This window comes from Rhinoraja longicauda, chromosome 3, assembly GCF_053455715.1.
Source record: "Rhinoraja longicauda isolate Sanriku21f chromosome 3, sRhiLon1.1, whole genome shotgun sequence".
NCBI classification, from domain to species: domain Eukaryota; kingdom Metazoa; phylum Chordata; class Chondrichthyes; order Rajiformes; family Arhynchobatidae; genus Rhinoraja; species Rhinoraja longicauda.
The window spans coordinates 1,846,903-1,873,334 of NC_135955.1; the positions used below are offsets into that span (position 1 = coordinate 1,846,903).

Genomic DNA, 26,432 nt, shown 5'->3' on the forward strand with positions numbered 1-26,432 from the left:
TCCCCACACACTAACACTATCTTACACACACTAGGGACAATTTACATTTACACCAAGCCAATTCACCTACAAACCTGCACGTCTTTGGAATGTGGGAGGAAACCGGAGCACCCGGAGAAAACCCATGCAGGTCACGGGGAGAACGTGCAAACTCCATACAGACAGCTCCATATAGTCAGGATGGAACCCGGGTCTCTGGTGCTGTGAGGCAGCAAGTTTACCGCTGCACCACCGTGCTGTCGTTGGAATGACTGGGCGTCAACGGCTATGAGTCATGCTGACGAGACGTCAGCCCAGGTGGCAGCGAGGGGGGAGGGTGGAGGGTGGAGGGTGGAGTCGGCAGCCGTGACACAGGCAAGGAGGGAGGAGGGGAGAGCGAGGAGGGAGGAGGGGAGAGCGAGGAGGGAGTGAGGGGAGAGCGAGGAGAGTGAGGGGGGGTGAGGAGAGTGAGGAGGGGGTGAAGGGGGGAGGGAGGGGGGTTTGGAGAGAGTGAGGGAGGGCAGGGGTAGTGAGAGTGGGAGGGAGGGAGGGAGGGATGGAGTGAGAGAGGGAAGGAGGGAAGGATGGAGTGAGAGAGAGGAGGTAGTGAGGGAGGGGATAGTGAGAGAGGGAGGGAGGGATGGATGGGGTGAAAGGGAGGGAGGGTGGGGGTGGTGAGGGGGAGGGAGGCTGGGGGTAGTGAGAAAGAGGGAGGGAGGTTGGGGGTAGTGAGGGGGAGGGAGGGAGGGATGGATGGGGTGAGAGGGAGGGTGGGGGTGGTGAGGGGGAGGGAGGGTGGGGGTGGTGAGGGGGAGGGAGGGTGGGGGTGGTGAGGGGGAGGGAGGGAGGGATGGATGGGGTGAGAGGGAGGGTGGGGGTGGTGAGGGGGTGGGAGAGGGGTATTGAGAGAGGGAGGGAGGGTGGGGGGTGAGTGGGTGAGGGAGGCGTGCAGCTGCAGGGGAGGGGAGGTGGGACACAGGGGAGGGGCGGTGGGAGACGGGGAGGGGCGGTGGGAGACGGGGAGGGGCGGTGGGACACAGGGGAGGGGCGGTGGGAGACGGGGAGGGGCGGTGGGACACAGGGGAGGGGAGGTGGGAGACGGGGAGGGGCGGTGGGACACAGGGGAGGGGCGGTGGGAGACGGGGAGGGGCGGTGGGAGACGGGGAGGGGCGGTGGGAGACGGGGAGGGGCGGTGGGACACAGGGGAGGGGCGGTGGGACACAGGGGAGGGGCGGTGGGACACAGGGGAGGGGCGGTGGGAGACGGGGAGGGGCGGTGGGACACAGGGGAGGGGAGGTGGGAGACGGGGAGGGGAGGTGGGAGACGGGAAGGGGCGGTGGGAGACGGGGAGGGGAGGTGGGACACAGGGGAGGGGCGGTGGGAGACGGGGAGGGGAGGTGGGAGACGGGAAGGGGCGGTGGGAGACGGGGAGGGGCGGTGGGACACAGGGGAGGGGAGGTGGGACACAGGGGAGGGGAGGTGGGACACAGGGGAGGGGCGGTGGGAGACGGGGAGGGGCGGTGGGACACAGGGGAGGGGCGGTGGGACACAGGGGAGGGGAGGTGGGACACAGGGGAGGGGCGGTGGGACGGGGGAGGGGAGGTGGGAGACGGGAAGGGGCGGTGGGAGACGGGGAGGGGCGGTGGGACACAGGGGAGGGGAGGTGGGACACAGGGGAGGGGAGGTGGGACACAGGGGAGGGGAGGTGGGACACAGGGGAGGGGAGGTGGGACACAGGGGAGGGGAGGTGGGACACAGGGGAGGGGCGGTGGGAGACGGGGAGGGGCGGTGGGACACAGGGGAGGGGCGGTGGGAGACGGGGAGGGGAGGTGGGAGACGGGGAGGGGAGGTGGGAGACGGGGAGGGGCGGTGGGACACAGGGGAGGGGCGGTGGGAGACGGGGAGGGGAGGTGGGAGACGGGGAGGGGAGGTGGGAGACGGGGAGGGGCGGTGGGACACAGGGGAGGGGCGGTGGGACACAGGGGAGGGGCGGTGGGACACAGGGGAGGGGAGGTGGGACACAGGGGAGGGGCAGTGGGGCACAGGGGAGGGGCAGTGGGGCACAGGGGAGGGGAGGTGGGAGACGGGGAGGGGAGGTGGGAGACGGGGAGGGGCGGTGGGACACAGGGGAGGGGCGGTGGGACACAGGGGAGGGGCGGTGGGACACAGGGGAGGGGCGGTGGGAGACGGGGAGGGGCGGTGGGACGGGGAGGGCGGTGGGACACAGGGGAGGGGAGGTGGGACACAGGGGAGGGGAGGTGGGACACAGGGGAGGGGCGGTGGGACACAGGGGAGGGGAGGTGGGACACAGGGGAGGGGAGGTGGGAGACGGGGAGGGGAGGTGGGAGACGGGGAGGGGCGGTGGGACACAGGGGAGGGGCGGTGGGACACAGGGGAGGGGCGGTGGGACACAGGGGAGGGGCGGTGGGAGACGGGGAGGGGCGGTGGGAGACGGGGAGGGGCGGTGGGACGGGGAGGGCGGTGGGACACAGGGGAGGGGAGGTGGGACACAGGGGAGGGGAGGTGGGACACAGGGGAGGGGCGGTGGGACACAGGGGAGGGGAGGTGGGACACAGGGGAGGGGAGGTGGGACACAGGGGAGGGGAGGTGGGACACAGGGGAGGGGAGGTGGGACATAGGGAGACCGACTCCTCTCTGGCCACCCGTCACCATCAGAGGCGCCAGGCCGATCGCATCATCAGGATGAAGTAGACGTCATGGTCGATCGAGGCACTCACTCCAGAGTAGTAATTTGTAAACTCAAATCTGGTCACCTGCAAATACAGAAGGAGGTGAGCAAGAGGCCAGCGATCCTCCCCAGTTTCAGTTTAGTTTATTGTCATGTGTACCGAGGTACAGTGAAAAGCTTTTGTTGCGTGCTAACCAGTCAGCGGAAAGACAATACATGATTACAATCGACCCATTCACAGTGTGCAGACACATGATAAGGGAATAAGGTTTAGTGCAAGGTAAAGCCAGCAAAGTCCGATCAAGGATAGTCCGAGGGTCTCCGATGAGGTAGATAGTAGTTCAGCACTGCTCTCTGGTTGTGGTGGGATGGTTCAGTTGCCTGATAACAGCCGGGAAGAAACTGTCCCTGAATCTGCAGGTGTGTGTTTTCACACTTCTGTACCTCTTGCCTGATGGGAGAGGGGAGAAGAGGGAGTGGCCAGGGTGAGATTGGTCCTTGATGATGCTGCTGGCCTTGCCGAGGCAGCGTGAGGTGTAGATGGAGTCAATGGAAGGGAGGTTGGTTTGTGTGATGGTCTGGGCTGCTGGCCTTGCCGAGGCAGCGTGAGGTGTAGATGGAGACAGTGGAAGGGAGGTTGGTTTGTATGATGGTCTGGGCTGTGTCCACAATTCGCTGCCATTTCTTGCTGTTCCCAAACCGTGCCGTGATGCATCAGGATGAAATGCTTTCTCTGGAGCATCTCCAGAGCAACAGCACTTCCTCCGACACACCCCTACACTGCTCCACCGTGTACAATGCAGGCAACATCCTCTGTATAACACATGATTACATGTGTGGGACAAGGCCAGCAGCATAATCAAGGACCAGTCTCACCCCGGCCACTCCCTCTTCTCCCCTCTCCCATCGGGAAAAGGTACAGAAGTGTGAAAACGCACACCTGCAGATTCAGGAACAGTTTCTTCCCAGCTGTTATCAGGTAACTGAACCATCCTACCACAACCAGAGAGCAGTCCTGAACTACTATCTACCTCATTGGTGACCCTCGGACTATTGTTGATTGGACTTTACTAGCTTTACCTTGCAGTAAACGTTATTCCCTTATCACGTGTCTATAGTGTAAATGGCTCCGTTGTAATCATGCTGACTGGTTAGCACGCAGCAAAAGCTTTTCACTGTACCTTGGTACACGTGACAATAAACTAAACTGAAACTAAATTAAACTACATGTAATACCACACTCTGCAGCACACTGGCACTGCTACACTGCTCTGTAAACAAGGTTTCTATGCTCTCTGTAGTATAGGACTTTATGCCACACACACATAGTTCTCCACCCTCTGCAGAACACACACATTTATACAGGGCTACACGCTACACACACAGTCCGACACCCCCAACATACATCAGCGTGGGCAAGTGGGGGGGAAGGGCCTGTTTCGACGCTGTGTCACTCTATGACTATGAGCTGGGACGAGTGTAGCTGGGACATGTTGGCCGGCGTGGGCAAGTTGGGCTGAAGGGCCTGTTTCCACGCTGTGTCACTCTATGACTCTGTGAGGTGGGACGAGTATAGCTGGGACATGCTGGGTGGCGGGGACAGGTTGGGCTGAAGGGCCTGTTTCCACGCTGTGTCACTCTGTGACAATCTTTGACATTTGAAGGATGTCATTCAGTTGTGAAAGGGTGTGGAAGAGATTTACCGGGGTGTTACCTGGACTTGGGGGCTTGAGCTGTAGGCTGGGACACTGAAACACTTTGCTGAACACAGACACACCCACACACTTTGTTGAACACGGACACACCCACACACCGTGTGGAACAGACACTCTGAGACACTTTGTTGAACACAGACACTCTGAGACACTTTGTTGAACAGACACACCCACACACTGTGGAACAGACACACCCACACAGTGTTGAACACAGACACACCCACACTGTGTGGAACAGACACACTCACACACAGTGTTGAACAGACACACCCACACACTGTGTGGAACAGACACACCCACACAGTGTTGAACACAGACACACCCACACTGTGTGGAACAGACACACACCCACACTGTGTGGAACAGACACACCCACACTGTGTGGAACAGACACACACCCACACTGTGTGGAACAGACACACACCCACACTGTGTGGAACAGACACACACCCACACTGTGTGGAACAGACACACACCCACACTGTGTGGAACACAGACACACACCCACACTGTGTGGAACAGACACACACCCACACTGTGTGGAACAGACACACACCCACACTGTGTGGAACAGACACACACCCACACAGTGTTGAACACAGACACACCCACACTGTGTGGAACAGACACACACCCACACTGTGTGGAACAGACACACACCCACACTGTGTGGAACAGACACACACCCACACTGTATTGAACAGACACACACCCACACTGTGTGGAACACAGACACACACCCACACTGCGTTGAATAGACACTCTGAGACACTTTGTTAAACATGGACACACCCACACACTGTGTGGAACAGACACTCTGAGACACTGTTGAACAAGGGCATTCTGGCACACCAGGCAGGGCTTGTGCCCGCTGAGATGCCCCATGGCCCATGCCTCTCTCCCCTGCCGCCTGTTGCAGAGTGTAGTTGGGGTGTGGAGACAGACCGTACCCTGACACACCTGCCGCCCTCAGCGCTGAGATGACCAGTTGCCCGCCCGCTTGGTGCTGACCGCCTGTCAGTCTGCTGACCGCACCACCGCTGTGGACCCAGTACACGCCAACATCCACCCGGGCAGCGGGGAGGTTAGTAGGAATCTCAACGCCGTGTTTGAAATTCACCGTTCAATGACACCAGGCTGGGGGGGGGGTGGGGGGGTGGGGACAAGGAGGAGTCATTGAACTACAACGATGGATGGGCCGGGTAGGTCACGCACAGTTGCGGCAGTGAGCCCACAGGGGCTGAGGCAGCTTGATGACCCCGCCATCCATCATTGTCCACGCACCCTCTTCCTGCAGTGTTTCAAGGGTCTGCCATCACACAGAGAAACATAGAAAATAGGTGCAGGAGGAGGCCATTCGGCCCTTTGAGCCAGCACCACCATTCATTGTGATCATGGCTGATCATCCACAATCAGTAACCTGTGCCTGCCTTCTCCCCATATCCCTTGATTCCACTAGCCCCTACAGCTCTGTCTAACTCTCTTTTAAATTCATCCAGTGAATTGGCCTCCACTGCCCTCTGTGGCAGAGAATTCCACAAATTCACAACTCTCTGGATGAAAAAAGTTTTCCTCACCTCAGTTTTAAATGGCCTCCCCTTTATTCTTAGACTGTGGCCCCTGGTTCTGGACTCCCCCAACATTGGGAACATGTTTCCTGCATCTAGCTTGTCCAGTCCTTTCATAATTTTATACATCTCTATAAGATCTCAGTGAATACAAGCCCAGTCTTTCCAATCTTTCCTCATCTGACAGTCCCGTCATCCCAGGGATTAACCTCGTGAACCTACGCTGCACTGCCTCAATAGCAAGAATATCCTTCCTCAAATTAGGAGACCAAAACTGCACACAATACTCCAGGTGCGGTCTCATTAGGGCCCTGTACAACTGCAGAAGGACCTCTTTACTTCTATACTCAACTCCTCTCGTTATGAAGGCCATCACCTGGAGCGGGGCCCGGTAACAGAGCTGCCCCATGCTGCAGGCTCAGCTCATCAACTCCTCAATCAGGGAGCAGCCCACGCAGCAGCGACCATCTGCACCTGGTGGGGTGTGGACATTGTGTGGCCCATCCACTACCTGCCACCCTTCCCACCCAACCCCCTGTAACCTCACCCACTCGACCCCCCCTCACTCCAACCTCCTCACTCACTTCCTTCCCTCTCCCTCACTCCACCTCCCTCCCTCCTCACTCTTTCCCCCCTCCCTCCCTCCTTGCTCTCTCCCTCCCTCCTCATTCTCTCTCCCCCTCCCTCCCTCCCTCACTCCCTCCTCGCTCTTCCTCTTCTTCCCTCCCTCTTTGCTCTCTCCCCTCTCCCTCCCTCACTGACGCCCGAGGGCCGCTGAAAGCCTGGACAGTGTAGGCCCGGACAGTGTAGGCCCGGACAGTGTAGGCCCGGACAGTGTAGGCCCGGACAGTGTAGACCCGGACAGTCTAGGCCCGGACAGTGTAGGCCCGGACAGTGTAGGTCCGGACAGTGTAGGCCCGGACAGTCTAGGCCCGGACAGTGTAGGCCCGGACAGTGTAGACCCGGACAGTGTAGGCCCGGACAGTGTAGGCCCGGACAGTGTAGGCCTGGACAGTGTAGGTCCGGACAGTGTAGGCCCGGAGGCCCGGGCGCCGCCTAACGGAGGTTGAGTAGCAACCTGTCTCCGGCCCGGGCGGTCGCCATTGGTGGAGTGGGAGCACGTGGCCGCTGGCTGCGTGAGGTGATGTCACCTTTTGTCCCTTATTTGGGAGTGAGGTAGTTGGCAACCCTATCCATGAGTCTGTCTAAAAGCCTCTTAAACACCACTATCGTATCTGCCTCCAACATCAACCCCGGCACCCTCTAACCTCTGTGTCAACGTGCCCCACACATCTCCATTACAGTTTCCCACTCTCACCTCATGGTATGCCGTCGACTCTTTGACATTTCCACCCTGGGGAAAAGGTTCTGACTGTCCACCCTGTCTATGCTTCTCATAATGTCGGATACTATCAGGCCTCCCCTCAGCCTCTCCTCCCACAGCGGCCATCGCCATCTTGTTCTTTGAACTCTCTCTGTCTGCGCCCTCTCACAGATCCTCCGGTGTTCTCTGTGACCCCACACTCCCTCTCCCTCTCCCTCCACCCCCAACTCCCACTACAACACAACTTTGCCCACTTGGGATGAAAGGTCCCAACTCTGCTGTCTTTTCACCACAGATGCTGCCTGACCCGCTGAGTGTTTCCATCATCTCCTGCCCTAACGTGACGTTCTGTGGTGATGCTAGCTCAGGGACTTGACCTGCTGTGAGATCAGTGTGTGGTCTAGTTGTCAGACTCCCAGACATCAACCCCCCCACCACCTCTCCTCCCCCCCAACCCCCACCACCTCTCCTCCCCCCGGGCTGAAACATGGAGCAGGATGGCAGACCCTCTTATACACATCAGAAGCTGGCCAACTAATTTATTCTGTAACACGGGTTAGTGGGAAATGCAGCGCAGACAGAGCGAAGCGCAGAGGGAGATGATCTTACAGCGGGAACGGTGGAGCAGCGGGTAGTGCAGCTGCCCCACGGCGCCAGAGACCCGGGTTCGATCCTGACCTGGGGCGCAGTCCATGAGTGGGGTTTGCACATTCCCCCGTTACCGTGTGGGCTTTCTCCGGGTGCTCCGGTCTCCTCCCACATCGCAAAGACGTGCTGGATTGTCGGTTAATTGGCACTCTGTAAATTGCCCTGAGGGGGTGCATGGGTGATGAGATCTGTGGGAGATGATGGGAATGTGGGGAGAATGAATGGGGTCAGGGTAGATGTCTAATGGTCAGCACGGACTCAGTGGGCTGAAGGGCCTGACACGCACACACGCACACATGAACAGGCAAGCGAATGGAGGCATAGAGACAACGTGCTGACACGATGGGCCGAAGCACCTGTGGCCATCATGTGCCATGTTTGTGGGAGCAATGGGAGGGTAGAGAGAGGAGGAGAAAGAGGGGGGGTGGTGAAAGAAATAGGAGGAGGAGGCTGGTGGGGTAGTAACAATCCTGCAGGAGGTGGCCTCACTTGTTGCGATCAAGAACAGTCCCGTAATGCACCAGAACCTTACACCGGGCCATGTTATTCCAGCCAGTTAAATGTTGGCAGTATGGGGCTTTGTAAAGATCAGCATCTCAGCAGTTCTGCAGCCCACAGCAAAGAGGAGGTTGTGAGAAAGTGCAGAAACAAGGAAGTGCAGATGTTGGTTAATATTCAAAAGGACACAAGTGTGCTGGAGCAACTCAGCGGGTCAAGGCAGCATCTGTGGAGAACATGGATAGGTGACATTTCACAGAGTGCTGGAGTAACTCAGCGGGTCAAGGCAGCATCTGTGGAGAACATGGATAGATAACGTTTCACAGAGTGCTGGAGTAACTCAGTGGGTCAGGCAGCATCTGTGGAGAACGTGGGTAGGTGACGTTTCACAGAGTGCTGGAGTAACTCAGCGGGCCAGGCAGCATCTTTGGAGAACATGGGTAGGTGACTCCTATTGAAGGTCTTTAACCTGAAACATTAACTCCTCTCCTTCCACAGATGCTGCCTGACCTGCTGAGCATTGCCAGCATCTCCAATAATTTTGGTTCAGGGCGATTTCCAGACTTTGGGTGAATATTTACTAAACAGTCCAGATTCAAATTTTTATTTTGGTGCCGTGGTGCCTGGTGAATCTGGTGAATTGTGTTCCCTGTTCACCATCAGCAATTGGCCTTAGTGGCTGGGATAAAAGATAAGAGGTTCTCTTCTTTAAACCCATGGTGGAGTCTTGGTGTAAAGATGTGCTCGTTTGTGGCATTGAAACTGAAACAGGTCAAACTGAACGGGTGGTGGAAATCATTCAAACGTCCCGAGGTGGTGGAGGATTACTGCTGATCCAAAACGTGCCCAACTTCGCAGTTCTGAGTGCATTGCCTCTGCAGATGCATTAAGTTGTGGTTATTACAAAACCAGTAGCTGGCCTTGTTTCTACTCTGGAAGAGCTCGATTCACAAGGCAGCATGAACCTTGATTCAGAAAGATGGTTCTCATGTGAAAAGACAAAGAATTTGAAGAGGAATCTGGATCGAGGGGTAACTTTTTCACACAGAGGGTAGTGGGTGTACTGAACGAGCTGCCAGAGGAGGTAGTTGAGGCTGGGACTATCCCATCGTTTAAGAAACAGTTAGACAGGTACATGGATAGGACAGGTTTGGAGGGTTATGGACCAAAAGCAGGCAGGTGGGACGAGTGTCGCTGGGACATGTTGGCCGGTGTGGGCGAGTTGGGCCGAAGAGCCTGTTTCCACACTAGGACTCTATGACTCTAAGAGGAACAATAATTCCGTTAATTGAGGCCACTGGGTGTTTGGGAGAGGTTGGGGTTGAGATAGGATGATATGGAGGAAGAGGAGTTAGCCTAAGGGAGTGGGGGTGGGGATTTCTGTATTTCTAGAATTTGGGCGCGAGACTGTGGTGAGGAGGAAAGGGTGGTGGTGGGGGGGTGGAAGAAGTGAGTAGGAATGGAAGGGATTGGGGTGTAATGGAGGCACCACTTGTGACACTGGCTGCTTCGTGGGTCGAGACAGGAGCAGGGAAGGGGGAGCATGAAGAAGAATGGAGAGGCCGCACGAGCGAGGCAGGAGAGACTCACCTGTGTGATAGAGGTTAGCACAAACACACACATAGGCAGAGGCAGGGGCAGGAGCGGGCAAACACACTGAGCACTCTGGGGGAAATAACCCATGGCTTATGTTTACCATTTGTTGGGAATGCCGGAAGCCCGTGGCAAGGGTCGTTGCCAGGATGTGTTTGGGGCAGGTTATTCTCTCCAGAGTGCAATGATGTGGCCGTTGATTCTGGCCTGGTGCACCAGGGAGAGATTGAGGAAGAGAAGGCTGTTTACCCCCCGGCCTGAGGCACCCCTCACAGTTTCCAGGCATTCCTCATCATGATGATGAAGTAGACATCCGTGTCGATGGACGCACTCACCCCCGCATAGTAATTTAGAAACTCCTCCATCGTCACCTACAGTCACATCACATGGCCATTACCACGGCTCACTCTGCCCTGCAGAGCACTGCTGGGGGCTGATACCCCTATACCCACCCCGACCCGACCCCAACCCCACTCCCAACCCCATCCCCGACCCCGAACCCGACCCGACACACGACCCCCACACCCACCTCGACCCGACCCAACCCCACACCCAGCCCCGACCCAACCCCACACCCAGCCCCGACCCAACCCCACACCCAGCCCCGACCCAACCCCACACCCAGCCCCGAACCAACCCCACACCCAGCCCCGACCCGACACACGACCCCCACACCCACCCCGACCCGACACAACCCCACACCCAGCCCCGACCCGACCCCAACCCCACTCCCAGCCCCGACCCGACCCAACCCCACCCCCGACCCATCCCAACACACAACCCCCACTCCCAGCCCACCCCCGACCCAACCCCAACCCGACACACGACCCCCAAACCCAGCCCCGACCCAAACCCACTCCCAGCCCTGACCCGACCCCAACCCCACTCCCAGCCCTGACCCGACCTGACACACAACCCCAGCCCCACTCCCACCCCCGACCCCAACCCCAGCCCCCACCCGACCCCAACCCCACTCCCACCCCCGACCCCAACCCCACCCCCAGCCCCGACCCCACTCCCAACCCCGACCCCAACCCCACTCCCAGCCCCGACCCCAACCCCACTCCCAACCCCGACCCCAACCCCACTCCCAAACCCGACCCCAACCCCACTCTCAGCCCCGACCCCAACCCCACTCCCAGCCCCGACCCCAACCCCACTCCCAACCCCAACCCCACTCCCAGCCCCGACCCGACCCAACCCCACCCCCGACCCATCCCAACACACAACCCCCACTCCCAGCCCACCCCCGACCCAACCCCAACCCGACACACGACCCCCAAACCCAGCCCCGACCCAAACCCACTCCCAGCCCTGACCCGACCCCAACCCCACTCCCAGCCCTGACCCGACCTGACACACAACCCCAACCCCACTCCCACCCCCGACCCCAACCCCAGCCCCCACCCGACCCCAACCCCACTCCCACCCCCGACCCCAACCCCACTCCCAGCCCCGACCCCACTCCCAACCCCGACCCCAACCCCACTCCCAGCCCCGACCCCAACCCCACTCCCAACCCCGACCCCAACCCCACTCCCAAACCCGACCCCAACCCCACTCTCAGCCCCGACCCCAACCCCACTCCCAGCCCCGACCCCAACCCCACTCCCAACCCCAACCCCACTCCCAGCCCCGACCCCAACCCCACTCCCAGCCCCGACCCCAACCCCACTCCCAGCCCCGACCCCAACCCCACTCCCAACCCCGACCCCAACCCCACTCCCAGCCCCGACCCCAACCCCGACCCTACCGAGCACACATTCCCAATCCCACTCACCCCATCCCAAGCCCAGTCCCAACCTCATTGCCCACTGCCCTTCCCTCAGCCTCGACAATCCAGCCCTACACCCCCCCAGACCCACTCCCACTCCACACACCTCCCCTCTTCTGGGTCAACCCCACTCCCCATTCCCACACATCCCAACCACCCCCTGTCCAGGCCCACCCCCACCCCCACATCCCACCCCTCCAGTCCAAGTCCACTCCCACCCCCACATTCCCCCACTCCTCACACCCCAACAACAAATCCCACACCCTCAACACCCAACGCCACCCACCCCCACCCCCACCCCCTCACACTAACGGCCACCCCCACCCCCACCCCCACCCCCACCCCCACCCCCACCTCCTCACACTAACGGCCACTACCCTCACAACAAACCCACCACCCAGACCATGCCGCTCCAACTACACACACCCCAAGCCCAAACCAGTCGTACCCCCCACACCCACCCTCACCTCCCCTCGCAATCCCACATGTAAACCTCCTCAATCCCGCACCCCACTGACCACTGACCACCCACCCCACCGACCACCGACCCCACTGACCACCGACCCCACTGACCACTGACCACCCACCCCACTGACCACCGACCCCACTGACCACCGACCCCACTGACCACCGACCCCACTGACCACCGACCCCACTGACCACCGACCCCACTGACCACCCACCCCACTGACCACCCACCCCACTGATCACCCACCCCACTGACCACCGACCCCACTGACCACCGACCCCACTGACCACCGACCACCCACCCCACTGACCACCGACCCCACTGACCACCGACTCCAATGACCACCGACCACCCACCCCACTGACCACCCACCCCACTGACCACCCACCCCACTGACCACCCACCCCACTGACCACCGACCCCACTGACCACTGACCACCCACCCCACTGACCACCCACCCCACTGACCACCGACCCCACTGACCACCGACCCCACTGACCACCGACCACCCACCCCACTGACCACCCACCCCACTGACCACCGACCCCACTGACCACCGACCACCCACCCCACTGACCACCCACCCCACTGACCACCGACCCCACTGACCACCGACCACCGTACACCAGCACTATCGCACACACACTAGGGACAATTTACAGAAGCCAACTAACCTACAAACCTGTACGTGTTTGGGAGCGTGGAAGGAAACCAAATCACCCAGAGTAAACCCATGCTGTCACAGGGAAAGAGGCCCTTCAGCCCACCGAGTTAATGCCGACCAGCGATCCCCGCACATCAACGCACTAGGGACAATTTTACATTTATATCAAGCCACTTAACCTACAACCCCGTACGTCTTTGGAGTGTGGGAGGAAACCGAAGGTCTCGGAGAAAACCCACGCAGGTCACGGGGAGAACGTACAAACTCCGTACAGACAGCACCCGTAGTCGGGATGGAACCCGGGTCTCCGGCGCAGTAAGGCAGCAACTCTTCCGCTGTAGATAGACACAAAATGCTGGAGTAACTCAGCGGGACAGGCAGCATCTCTGGAGAGAAGGAATGGGAGACGTTTCAGGTCGAGACCCCTCTTCAGACTTCAGACTTGGGTCTGAAGAAGGGTCTCGACCTGGAATGTCACCCATTCCTTCTCTCCAGAGATGCTGCCTGTCCCACAGAATTACTCTAGCATTTTGTGTCTATCTTTGATGTAAACCAGCAACTGCAGTTCCTTCCAACACAACTACCGCTGTGCTGTCCTAAGATCTGGGCAATTCTTCTATGCTATCCCAGTTGTTGTGAGGCAACTAACCCAGCCTATCACAACGAGAGAGCAGTCCTGAACTACTATCTACCTCTTTGGTGACCCTCGGACTATCCTTGATTTGAGGTCTCAAAATTTGAGGAAGGACATTCTTGCTATGGAGGGCGTGCAGCGTAGGTTTACTAGGTTAATTCCTGGAATGGCGGGACTGTCGTATGTTGAAAGACTGGAGCGACTAGGCTTGTATACACTGGAATTTGGAAGGATGAGAGGAGAGCTTATTGAAACATATAAGATTATTAAGGGATTGGACACACTAGAGGCAGGAAACATGTTCCCAATGTTGGGGGAGTCCAGAACCAGGGGCCACAGTTTAAGAATAAGGGGAGGCCGTTTAAAACTGACGTGAGAAAAAACGTTTTCACCCAGAGAGTTGTAAATCTATGAAATTCTCTGCCACAGAGGCCAATTGTATGGATGCTTTCAAGAGAGAGCTAGATAGAGCTCTGAATGGTAGCAGAATCAGGGGTTATGGGGAGAAGTTGGGCACAGGTTACTGATTGTGGATGATCAGTCATGATCACATTGAATGGTGGTGCTGGCTCAAAGGGCCGAATGGCCTCCTCCTGCACCTATTGTCTATTGATCAGACTTTGTGGCTTCACCTTGCACCAAACGTTATTCCTTTATAATGTCTCCATACACTGTGAATGGCTCGATTGTAATCATCTACAGACTTCTCTTCTCCGTGGAGTGTCACCTTGTTGTGGTGGAGAAGCTTGTTCAGGTTTGTAGGTTAATTGGCTTTGGTAAAAACTATAATTGTCCCTAGCGTGTAGGATAGTGTTAGTGTGTGGGGATCACTGGTCGGTGTTGGCTCAGTGGGCCGAAGGGCCTGTGTCCGAGCTGTATCTCTAACGTCTAAAATTAAGTCTAGTGTAAAGGTATCCCATACATCCCTGTCCAGTATTCCCCCCCTCCCCCCACCACCACCCATTGTGCACTGCCATCCCGCAACAGAACCAGGGGCCACAGTTTAACAATAAGGGGTCGGCCATTTAGAGCGGAGATAAGGAAAAACTTCTTCATCCAGGGAAATGTGAACCTGTGGAATTCTCTGCCTCAGAAGGCAGTGGAGGCCAATTCCCTGGATGCTTTCAAGAGAGAGTTAGATGGAGCTCAAAGCTAGCAGAGTCAGGGGGTATGGGGAGAAGGCAGGAACGGGGTACTGATTGTGGATGATCAGCCATGACCACATTGAATGGTGGTGCTGGCTCGAAGGGCCGAATGGCCTACTCCTGGGCCTATTGTCTATTGCCTATTGTCTATTGCCTATTGTCTATTGCCTATTGCCTATTGTCTATTGCCTATCGCCTATTGCCTATTGTCTATTGCCTATTGCCTCTGGCCTATTGTCTATTGCCTATTGCCTATTGTCTATTGCCTATTGTCTATTGCCTATTGTCTATTGCCTATTGCCTCTGGCCTATTGTCTATTGCCTATTGCCTATTGTCTATTGCCTATTGTCTATTGCCTATTGTCTATTGCCTATTGCCTATTGCCTATTGCCTATTGTCTATTGCCTATTGCCTATTGTCTATTGCCTATTGTCTATTGCCTATTGCCTATTGTCTATTGCCTATTGTCTATTGCCTATTGCCTATTACAATCGGCAATACCTGGAGTACTGTGTGCAGTTTTGGTCTCCAAATTTGAGGAAGGATATTATTGCTATTGAGGGCGTGCAGCGTAGGTTTATTAGGTTATTTCCCGGAATGGTGGGACTGACGTATGTTGAAAGACTGGAGCGGCTAGGCTTGTATTAGAAGAATTTAGAAGGATGAGAGGGGATCTTATCGAAACATATGATCATTAAGGGGTTGGACACGTTAAAGGCAGGAAACATGTTCCCAATGTTGGGGGAGTCCAGAACCAGGGGCCACAGTTTAAGAATAAGGGGTAGGCCATTTAGAACGGAGATGAGGAAAAACTTTTTCAGTCAGAGAGTTGTAAATCTGTGGAATTTACTGTATCAGAAGGCAGTGGAGGCCAAGTCTCTGAATGCATTCAAGAGAGAGCTAGATAGAGCTCTTAAGGATAGCGGAGTCAGGGGGTATGGGGAGAAGGCAGGAATGGGGTACTGATTGAGAATGATCAGCCATGATCACATTGAATGGCGGTGCTGGCTCTAAGGGCCGAATGGCCTACTCCTGCACCTATTGTCTATTGTCTATTGTCTATTGCGTATTGCCTATTGCCTGTTGTCTATTGCCTGGTGCCTATTGTCTATAACAACACAGGTCTTCTCTGCTAGGCAGGAAAGGTGCCCTAAAGCCCAATAAATTCATCAGAGGTATCATTTAATCATGACGTCCTATTAGCAGCCTGAAACCTAATGAGGAACGCCATCAATCACACACCTGCACACACCTGCATTTATGCGTAGGAAAGGTTTCACTAAGGGGCAGAAAACGCTAGTGGGAGTTGTGTACAGGCCACCTAACAGCAGTAGGGAGGTTGGGGATGGCATCAAGCAGGAAATTAGAAATGCATGCACTAAAGGCGCAGCAGTTATAATGGGTGATTTCAATCTACATATAGATTGGGTAAACCAAACTGGCAGGGGTGCTGAGGAAGAGGATTTCTTGGAATGTTTGAGAGATGGTTTTCTAAACCAACATGTCAAGGAACCAACGAGAGAACAGGCCATTCTAGACTGGGTATTGAGTAATGAGGAAGGGTTAGTTAGCAGTCTTGTTGTGCGAGGCCCCTTGGGCAAGAGTGATCATAATATGGTAGAGTTCTTCATTAGGATGGAGAGTGACAAAGTCGATACAGAAACAAGTGTTCTGAACTTAAAGAAAGGTAACTTTGAGGGTATGAGGCGTGAATTGTCCAAGATAGACTGGCGATTGATGCTGAAAGGGTTGACGGTGGACATGCAATGGAAGGCATTTAAAGGTCGCATGGATGAACTACAACAAGTGTTCATCCCAGTTTGGCAAAAGAACAAACCAGGAAAGGTAGTGCATCCGTGGCTAACAAGGGAAATCAAGGATAGTATTAAAACAAAAGATGAAGCATACAGATTAGCCAGAAAAAGTAGCATACCAGAGGACTGGGAGAAATTCAGAGTCCAGCAGAGGAGGACAAAGGGCTTAATTAGGAAAGGGAAAATAGATTATGAGGGAAAACTGGCAAGGAACATAAAAACAGACTGCAAAAGCTTTTATAGATATGTCAAGAGAAAAAGATTAGTTAAGGCAAATGTAGGTCCCTTGCAGTCGGAAACAGGTGAATTGATCATAGGGAACAAGGAGATGGCAGACCAATTGAACAAATACTTTGGTTCTGTCTTCACTAAGGAAGACATAAACCGTCTGCCGGAAATAGCGGGGGACCGGGGGTCTAAAGAGATGGAGGAACTGAGGGAAATCCAGGTTAGTCTGGAAGTGGTGTTAGGTAAATTAAATGGATTAAAGGCAGATAAATCCCCAGGGCCAGATAGGCTGCATCCCAGAGTGCTTAAGGAAGTAGCCTCAGAAATAGTGGCTGCATTAGTGATAATTTTTCAAAACTCTTTAGATTCTGGAGTAGTTCCTGAGGACTGGAGGGTAGCTAATGTAATCCCACTTTTTAAAAAGGCAGGGAGAGAGAAAACGGGGAATTATAGACCAGTTAGCCTAACATCGGTAGTGGGGAAAATGCTAGAGTCAGTTATTAAAGATGTGATAGCATTACATTTGGAAAGTGGTGAAATCATCGGACAAAGTCAGCATGGATTTACCAAAGGCAAATCATGTCTGACGAATCTTATAGAATTTTTCGAGGATGTAACTAGTAGAGTGGATAAGGGAGAACCAGTCGATGTGTTATATCTGGACTTCCAGAAGGCCTTCGACAAGGTCCCACATAGGAGATTGGTGTACAAACTTAAAGCACACGGTATTGAGGGTTCAGTGTTGAGGTGGATAGAAAATTGGTTGGCGGACAGGAAGCAAAGAGTAGGAATAAACGGGTCCTTTTCGGAATGGCAGGCAGTGACTAGTGGGGTACCGCAAGGCTCAGTGCTGGGACCCCAGTTATTTACAGTGTATATTAATGATTTGGACGAGGGAATTGAATGCAACATCTCTAAGTTTGCGGATGACACGAAGCTGGGTGGCAGTGTTAGCTGCGAGGAGGATGCTAGGAGGCTGCAGAGTGACTTGGATAGATTAGGCGAGTGGGCAAATGCATGGCAGATGCAATATAATGTGGATAAATGTGAGGTTATCCACTTTGGCGGCAAGAACAGGAAAGCAGAGTATTACCTGAATGGTGACCGATTGGGAGAAGGGGAGATGCAACGTGACCTGGGTGTCATGGTGCACCAGTCATTGAAAGCAAGCGTGCAGGTGCAGCAGGCAGTGAAGAAAGCGAATGGTATGTTGGCATTCATAGCAAGAGGATTTGAGTTTAGGAGCAGGGAGGTTCTGCTGCAGTTGTACAGGGCCTTGGTGAGACCGCACCTGAAGTATTGTGTGCAGTTTTGGTCTCCTAACCTGAGGAAAGACGTTCTTGCCTTAGAGGGAGTACAGAGAAGGTTCACCAGATTGATCCCTGGGATGGCGGGACTTACATATGAGGAAAGACTAGATAGACTGGGCTTGTACTCGCTGGAATTTAGAAGACTGAGGGGGGATCTTATAGAAACATATAAAATTCTTAAGGGGTTGGAGAGGCTAGATGCGGGAAGATTGTTCCCGATGTTGGGGGAGTCCAGAACCAGGGGTCACAGCTTAAGGATAAGGGGGAAGTCTTTTAGGACCGAGATGAGAAAACATTTCTTCACACAGAGAGTGGTGAGTCTGTGGAATTCTCTGCCACAGAAGGTAGTTGAGGCCAGTTCATTGGCTATATTTAAGAGGGAGTTAGATGTGGCCCTTTTTGCTAAAGGGATCAGGGGGTATGGAGAGAAGGCAGGTACAGGCTACTGAGCTGAATGATCAGCCATGATCATATTGAATTACGGTGCAGGCTCGAAGGGCCGAATGGCCTACTCCTGCACCTATTTTCTATGTTTCTATGTTTCTATGGCAGGGGCAGAATTCGACGTATCAGGTCCACTCCACCATTTAATCAAGGCTGATCTATCTCTCCCACTCAACCCCATTTTCCTGCCTTCTCCCAATAACCCTAGATGCCCATATTAATCACAATTCTACCTCTCTCTTGCCTTAAAAATATCCATTGGCCCTGACCTCCACAGTCTTTTACGGCAATGAATTTCACAGATTTGGGCGGCACGGTGGCGCAGCGGTAGAGTTGCTGCCTTACAGTGAATGCAGCGCCTGAGACCCGGGTTCCATCCCCACTACGGGTGCTGTCTGTGCGGAGTTTGTACGTTCTCCCCGTGACCTGCGTGGGTTTCCTCCAAGATCTTCGGTTTCCTCCCACACACCAAAGATGTGCAGGTTTGTAGGTTAATTGGCTTGGTATAAATGTGAAAAAGATTGTCCCTAGCGGGTATAGGATGGTGTTAATGTGCGGGGATCGCTGGTCGGCGTGGGCCCGGTAGGCCAAAGGGCCTGTTTCTGCGCTGTATCTCTAAACTAAAACCAAATTCACCACCCTCTGACTAAAGGGGGTTTCGAGAGATGTGGGCCAAACGTGGGCAGGTGGGACAAGCATGGACACGGACAGGTTGGGCTGAAGGGCCTGGTTCCATTCTGTATGACTCTGTGACTCAACGTGCGTGGAATGAAGCTGTGGGAAAGTAACTTCGGAGCTGCCCGACCATCGAGTTCATGCCTTTGTTGACCATTACAGCTCGTGTTTATTTTACTGTGTAAATGTTAACAGCTGCATGTAGCAGGAAGAGGCTGCAATCACTAGTGGTGAAAGTTCACTGGGTAATGCTTCAACCCAACAGTGTGATCACTGGTCGACACAAGCTGGAGTAACTCAGCGGGACAGGCAGCATCTCTGCAGAGAAGGAATGGGTCGAGACCCTCGACCCGAAACATCACCCATTCCTTCCCTCCAGAGACGCTGCCTGTCCCACTGAGTTACTCCAGCTCTTTGTATCTATCTTCGGTTTAAACCAGCATCTGCAGATCCTTCCTACACATTATGAACACTGAATTTTCCAAATTCAAGTCTGCCCTCTCTTTCCCTGCACCGCCATTTTCCCACCAGCTCCCTCCACCCCGTTACCCCTGCTCCTCTCCCCTCTTCTGTACTCCCACCTCCCATCCCCAGAGTCCTGCACTTCCCTTTAAGCCCCCTCTTTCCCCCTCCCCCATCATCTTCCACCTATAGCCCTCCCTCAGGCTTTCCATTTTCTCTGATTCTCCCCTCATCTGACATTGTTATGTGTCCTTTACACCTCCAGCCTGGGTCACTTCCTCCATCCGTCTGACGACCACCCCTTTCCCCCCACTCCCTCGCCTGTATCCACCCATCACTTGCTCCACCCCCACCCCTCTTCTCAGCTTTCTCCCCACTCGTCTGCCAGTGTGAGGAAGGAAACGACCCCTCACCTTCATTCAGACTAGGAAGAAAGCTGGAAGAGAGCGTTGGGGCAGGGCCTGGCACAGCCTGGCAAGTGACAGGTGGGTGCAGGTGGGCACAGGTGGGTACAGGTGGGCACAGGTGGGCACAGGTGGGTACAGGTGAAGGGGGTGATTGGCAGATGTGTTATCTATCCATCCCCTCCCCAGCGTGGATTTTCTCTGGGTGAAACATAGAAAATAGGTGCAGGAGGAGGCCATTTGGCCCTTCAAGCCAGCACTGATGCTCTGGTTTCCTCCCACACTCCAAAGACATACATGTTTGCAGGTTAATTGGCTTGCTGTAATTGTAAATTGTCCCTAGCATGTGTGTGTAGCGCTATTGTTAACGTTCAGGGAGCACTGGTCGACGTGGACTCGGTGGGCGATGGGCCTGTTTCCGCGCTGTATCTCTAAACTAAACTAAATTGAAGATGCTGCCTGAGCCGCTGAGATCGCCCACCCACCCACCCACACACACTGCGTTTGCAAGCCTCTGCCTTGCCTTGGTGCCAGCGACAGAGTGGGGGCAGTGGATACCATCCCTCCCTGCCCATGGCTGAATGTTCAGCAGCTCCCAGGGACGGGCCAACCAGAGACTCCGCGGCGGTCACTGTGGCGCAGCGGTAGAGTTGCTGCCTCACAGTGAATGTAGCGCCGGAGACCCGGGTTCCATCCTGACTACGGGCGCCGTCTGTACGGAGTCTGTACGTTCTCCCCGTGACCTGCGTGGGTTTTCTCTGAGATCTTCAGTTTCCTCCCACACTCCAAAGATGTACAGGTATATAGGTTAATTGGCTTGGTAAATGTAAAAGTTGTCCCTAATGGGTATAGGATACTGTTAGTGTGCGGGGATCGCTGGTCGGCGCGGACCCGGTGGGCCAAAAGGGCCTGTTTCCGCGCTGTATCTCTAAACTAAACTGAACTAAAGACAGTCCCGAGTCACTGAGATCCAGACGCCCCCCGCCCCCACTCCCCACTTACAATCCCGTCCTTCTCGTTGGGCGAGTCGAAGTTGTCGAGGAATATTCGGAAGACCTGCTCTTCCGTCATCTCTCCATTCTGGTACTTGGGATGGTGCTTGGCATTGTAGACTCCACGCAGGTCCTCAATGGTGATCATACCATCCCCTGTCTTATCCAGCTTACGGAAGGCCTGGGCTATGATCTCCTTTCTGGCATTCGACATGGGAGGCTGGGTGGGGGGGGGGGGGGGGGGGGAAGGAGAGAGAGAAAGAGAGAGAGAGCGAGAGGGAGAGGGAGAGGGGGAGGGGGGAGGGGGGAGGGGGGAGGGGGAGGGGGGGGAGAGAGAGAGAGAGAGAGAGGGAGGAGAGAGAGAGAGAGGAGAGGGAGAGGGGAGGGGGAGGGGGAGAGAGAGAGAGAGAGAGAGAGAGAGAGAGAGAGAGAGAGAGAGAGAGAGAGAGAGAGAGAGAGAGAGAGAGAGAGAGAGAGAGAGAGAGAGAGAGAGAGAGAGAGAGAGAGAGAGAGAGAGAGAGAGAGAGGTGGGGGAGAGAGGTGGGGGAGAGAGAGAGAGAGAGAGAGAGAGAGAGAGAGAGAGAGAGAGAGAGAGAGAGAGAGAGAGAGAGAGAGAGAGAGAGAGAGAGAGGAGAGAGAGAGAGGTGGGGGAGAGCGGGGGGGGGAGAGAGGTGGGGGAAGGGGGTGAGGGGGGTGGGGTGTGGGGAGAGAGAGTTGGAGGAGGGGAGAGGTGGAGGGAGTGGGGAGAGAGGTGAGGGGAGGGGAGAGGTGGAGGGAGAGAGGGAAGGAGGGGTGGGATGGGTGGTGGAGGAGAGAGGGGAGTAGGAATGGAGAGGTGTTGGAGTGGGGAGAGGTGGGGGAGGGGAGAGGAGGGGAGGGAGGGATGGGGTTGGAGGGGACAGGGGGTGGGAGGGGAGAGGTGGGGGAGGGGAGTGAGAGGGGGGGGAGGGGAGAGGTGGTGGTAGGGAGGGCAGTGGTGGGAGGGGTGATGGGATGGGGAAGGGAGACGGGGGGGGTGGGAGCGGATGGGAGGGGGGAGGATTGGAGTGGTGGTGGGAAGGCAGAGAGGGTGGGTGGAGAGAGGGGGTGGGAGAAGGGCGGATAGAGATGGTGGGATTGTGGAGGTGGTAGAGGGGTGAGGTGGTGGGAGTTGAAGGGGGGGAGAGGTGGGAGAGGACAGGGGTTTAGAGGGGGAGAGGGGAGAAGGATGGAGGAGGGGGAGAGAGTGTGAAACCATGCTCTGACTAGTTAAAAACCAATACCTATCTGACACCAGGGCTACAGCAAGAGGTGGGTCTGAGCCATTTATGCTTAATTTAGTTACTGTCGTTTTTTGTATTATGGCTATGTTTGATATTTCTAGTTTCTGTCGTTTTTGCATGTTTGTGGGTGTGATTTGACACGTAATGGGGAGTGTCTACATGGGAGGAGGCGAGCGTAGCCACAGAGATTGTGGGTCAGTTTAGTCTCGGAGGATGGGGAGAATACAGTTTTTTACCACACTCACGTCTGCCACACTCACGACAGCCACACTCACGACTGCCACACTCACGCCAGTCAAACTCATGTCTGCCACACTCACGTCTGCCACACGCACGACAGCCACACTCACAACTGCCACACTCACGTCTGCCACACTCACGTCTGCCACACTCACGACTGCCACACTCACGACAGCCACTCACGACTGCCACACTCACGCCAGTCAAACTCACGTCTGCCACACTCACGACAGCCACACTCACGACCGCCACACTCACGACTGCCACACTCACGTCTGCCACACTCACGTCTGCCACACTCGCGCTAGTCAAACTCACCTCTGCCACACTCACGTCTGCCACACTCACGACTGCCACACTCACGTCTGCCACACTCGCCCCAGTCAAACTCACGTCTGCCACACTCGCCCCAGTCAAACTCACGTCTGCCACACTCACGACTGCCACACCCGCGCCAGCTACACTCACAAGAACCACACGGTAATGACTACATGATTTTACTGTATTGTTTGAAGAAGAAACAGTTGATAAGAACGAAAGGTTATGAATTACTCTTTGATTTGTGCTACTTTAATAAAGACCAATTAATCAAGAAACAGCGTTTGGAAGATTGGTTTTTGCTATCTCAGAGTGTGGTGTGTGTGTGTAAGCTATTCCTCCACCACATCCCCCAGCAGTAATGGCTATCAAAGTTGGCCTTTGAGAAGGTATAGAAACTGCCATTACAAGGTGTGTAGGAAGGAACGGCAGATGCTGGTTTAACCAAAGATAGATACAAAATGCTGGAGTAACTCAGTGGGACGGGCAGCATCCCTGGATACATGGAAACATCACCCATTCCTTCTCTCCAGTGAAGCTGCCTGTCCCGCTGAGTTACTCCAGTATTTTGTGTCTAATGCAAGAGGTGCTACAGGAACTCAGTGCATCAGGCCAGGCATGGACAGACAATGTTTTGGGTTGCGATCCTTCTTCAGCACCTCTGAGCTCCCCCTTCTACATTCTGACTAAGGGACCCTCTCTGAACTGCCTCCTTTACAAGGAGACCAGTACTCTGCGCACTTCTTCAGATCTGGGCACACATGTGCGCTGGATAACTTGAATCTTACCTCTTTACTTTTGTATTTAGTTCCTCCTCACAATACACATCCGCATTCTCTTTGTGTTGACAATTACTGCCTTCAATGAACCATCTGCTTGGACACCCAGGAGAAAGGTTCTGAAGAAGGCTCCTGACCCCGAAACGTCACCTATCCATGTTCTCCACAGATGCTGCCTGACCCGCTGAGTTACTCCAGCACTCTGTGAAACGTCACCTATCCATGTTCCTCCACAGATGCTGCCTGACCCGCTGGGTTACTCCAGTACTTTTGTGGGATGGGTGTGAGGGGGGTGGGTGGGATGGGTGTGTGGGGGTGGGTGTGTAGGGGTGTGTGGGGGGTGGGATGGGTCTGGGGTGTGGGTGGTGGTGGGATGTGTGTGCGGGGGTGGGAGTGTAGGGGTGTGTGGGGGTGGGTGGGATGGGTGTGTGGGGGGTGGGTGGGATGGGGTGGTGCGGGGGGTGGGAGTGTAGGGGTGTGTGGGGGTGGGTGGGACGGGTGTGTGGGGGTGGGTGGGATGTGTGTGGGGGTGGGTAGGAGGGGTGGTGGGTGGATGGGACGGGGTGTGCGGGGGTGGGGTGGGATGTGTGTGGGGTGGGTAGGAGGGGTGGTGGGGGGTGGGTGGGACTGGTGTGTGAGGGTGCGTGGGGGTGGGATGGGTCTGTGTGTTGGATGGGCAGTGGGATGGTTCTGGGGGGTGGGTGGTGGTGGGATGGGTGTGTGGGGGTGGGTGGGATGGGTCTGTGTGTTGGGATGGGCAGTGGGATTGTGTGGGGGGTGGGAGTGTAGGGGTGTGTGGGGGTGGGTGGGATGGGTGTGTGGGGGGTGGGTGGGATGGGTGGTGGGGGGTGGGTGGGATGGGTGGTGGGGGGGTGGTGGGATGGGTGTGGGGTGGGTAGGAGGGGTGATGGGGGGTGGGGTGGACTGGTGTGTGAGGGTGCGTGGGGGTGGGATGGGTCTGTGTGTTGGGATGGGCAGTGGGATGGGTCTGGGGGGGTGGGTGGAATGGGTGTGTGGGGGTGGGTGGGATGGGTGTGGCGGTGGGTGGACGGGTGGTGGGGGGGATGGGTGTGGGGGTGGGTGGGACGGGTGGTGGGGGGTGGGTGGGACGGGTGGTGGGGGGTGGGTGGGATGGGTGTGGGGTGGGTAGGAGGGGTGGTGGGGGGTGGGTGGGTGGGACTGGTGTGTGAGGGTGTGTGGCGGGTGGGATGGGTCTGGGTGTTGGGATGGGTGTGTGGGGTGGGTGGTTAACTGGAAGTATACTCAGCTTGTGGTGCGTACCCCAGCACATCACTGGGTTACAGGCGGGACGCTCGCTGCCAGAGTTTGTCGCTCACCCGCAAGGTTAGGAGAAACTCGTCGTAGTCGATGGTTCCACTGGCGTCCCTGTCGAAGTGTTTGAAGGCAGCTTCCACATCCTCCTTCTCCAGCAGTACCCCGTAGTCCTTCAGGCCCTTCACAAACTCGTTGTAGTCCAGCGTGCGGCTCCGGTCATCGTCCATGATGTGGAACACCCTGTAGTACAAACACACGGTGCACAGTCACCACCTCTCCCACAGTGGGCGGTGCAGACACAACACCCACCAGCTGCAGGTGGGACGGGCAACCTTCAAAGGCCAAGTAGTTTTGGGCGGTCACGGTGGCACAGCGGTAAAGTTGCTGCCTTACAGTGAATGCAGCGCCGGAGACCCGGGTTCCATCCTGACTACGGGTGCTGTCTGTACGGAGTTTGTACGTTCTCCCCGTGACCTGCGTGGGTTTTCTCCGGGATCTTCGGTTTCCTCCCACACTCCAAAGACGTACAGGTTTGTAGGTTAATTGGCTTGGAAACGTCAAAATTGTCCCTAGTGTGTGTAGGATAGTGTTAGTGTGCGGGGATCGCTGGTCGGCGCGGACCCGGTGGGCCGAAGGGCCTGTTTCCCGCGTAGTATCTCTAAAGAGAGGGTGTGGGTACCTGGTATGTGCTACCAGGGATGGTGGTGGAGGCAGATACAATAGTGGTGTTGAAGCTTTTAAACAGGCACACGTATATGTGAGGAATGGAGAGATAGGGATTACGTGCGGGCAGATGGGACCAGTGTGGATGGGCCATCTTGAGCAACATGCGCGAGTTGGGCTGAAGGGCCTGTTTCTGTGTTGTGACTCTCTGACTCCTCTAGTGCATTGTCAAATGCATCACCTCCCCGACCCCCAATGAGGACTGATTATACCACCGACATTGGCCTCTGTCACCAAACGCTCTTACCCTCTCACACTGTTTACCCGGTGGTATCGGGACCATGTTTACCCGGTGGTATCGGGGTGGTGTTTACCCGGTGGTATCGGGGTGGTGTTTACCCGGTGGTATCGGTGCCATGTTTACCCGGTGTATCGGGGTGGTGTTTACCCGGTGGTATCGGGGTCGTGTTTACCCGGTGGTATCGGGGTGGTGTTTACCCGGTGGTATCTGGACCGTGTTTACCCAGTGGTATCGGGACCGTGTTTACCCAGTGGTATCGGCGTCGTGTTTACCCGGTGGTATCGGGGTGGTGTTTACCCAGTGGTATCGGGACCGTGTTTACCCGGTGGTATCGGTGCCATGTTTACCTGCCCAGCCCCTTGATGCCAGCTGATCCCCGGGACAGGCACTGCAGTCGGAGTTTCTCGATGGGGTCCGAGCACTGCTGCAGCTTCTTCTTGGCATCCATTGCCATCTCACGGTCGTGCCTCGCCGTCCCTGCCATCGTCACGCTCCTTACCCAAAATAATCCCCTCTGGACAGCCCTCTGGTGAACCAACAAACAAACCTGTCAGAACAGTCTC

General features: G+C 55.9%; 1 protein-coding gene across 7 annotated transcripts in view; it reads right to left on the reverse strand.

The window, feature by feature from the left end:
- The window catches only part of capslb (calcyphosine-like b), a 28,783-nt gene extending 2,391 nt beyond the window's left edge, over positions 1–26,392 (reverse strand). For 2 of the 7 annotated variants that reach the window (XM_078430976.1, XM_078430983.1), the window contains exons 1-3: positions 26,217–26,392; positions 24,968–25,145; positions 21,042–21,251 (exon numbers count right to left, since the gene is read on the reverse strand). In XM_078430976.1, coding sequence (XP_078287102.1) covers positions 21,042–21,251; positions 24,968–25,145; positions 26,217–26,353 — 525 coding nt within the window. In that variant the 5' untranslated portion in view covers positions 26,354–26,392. Of the gene's footprint in view, positions 1–2,445; positions 2,754–6,945; positions 10,386–21,041; positions 21,252–24,967; positions 25,146–26,216 lie in introns of those variants that run through there. The other 5 variants (XR_013549575.1, XM_078431003.1, XM_078430968.1 and 2 more) reach the window with 5 other exon arrangements.
- Between the last annotated feature and the right edge of the window lie 40 nt (positions 26,393–26,432).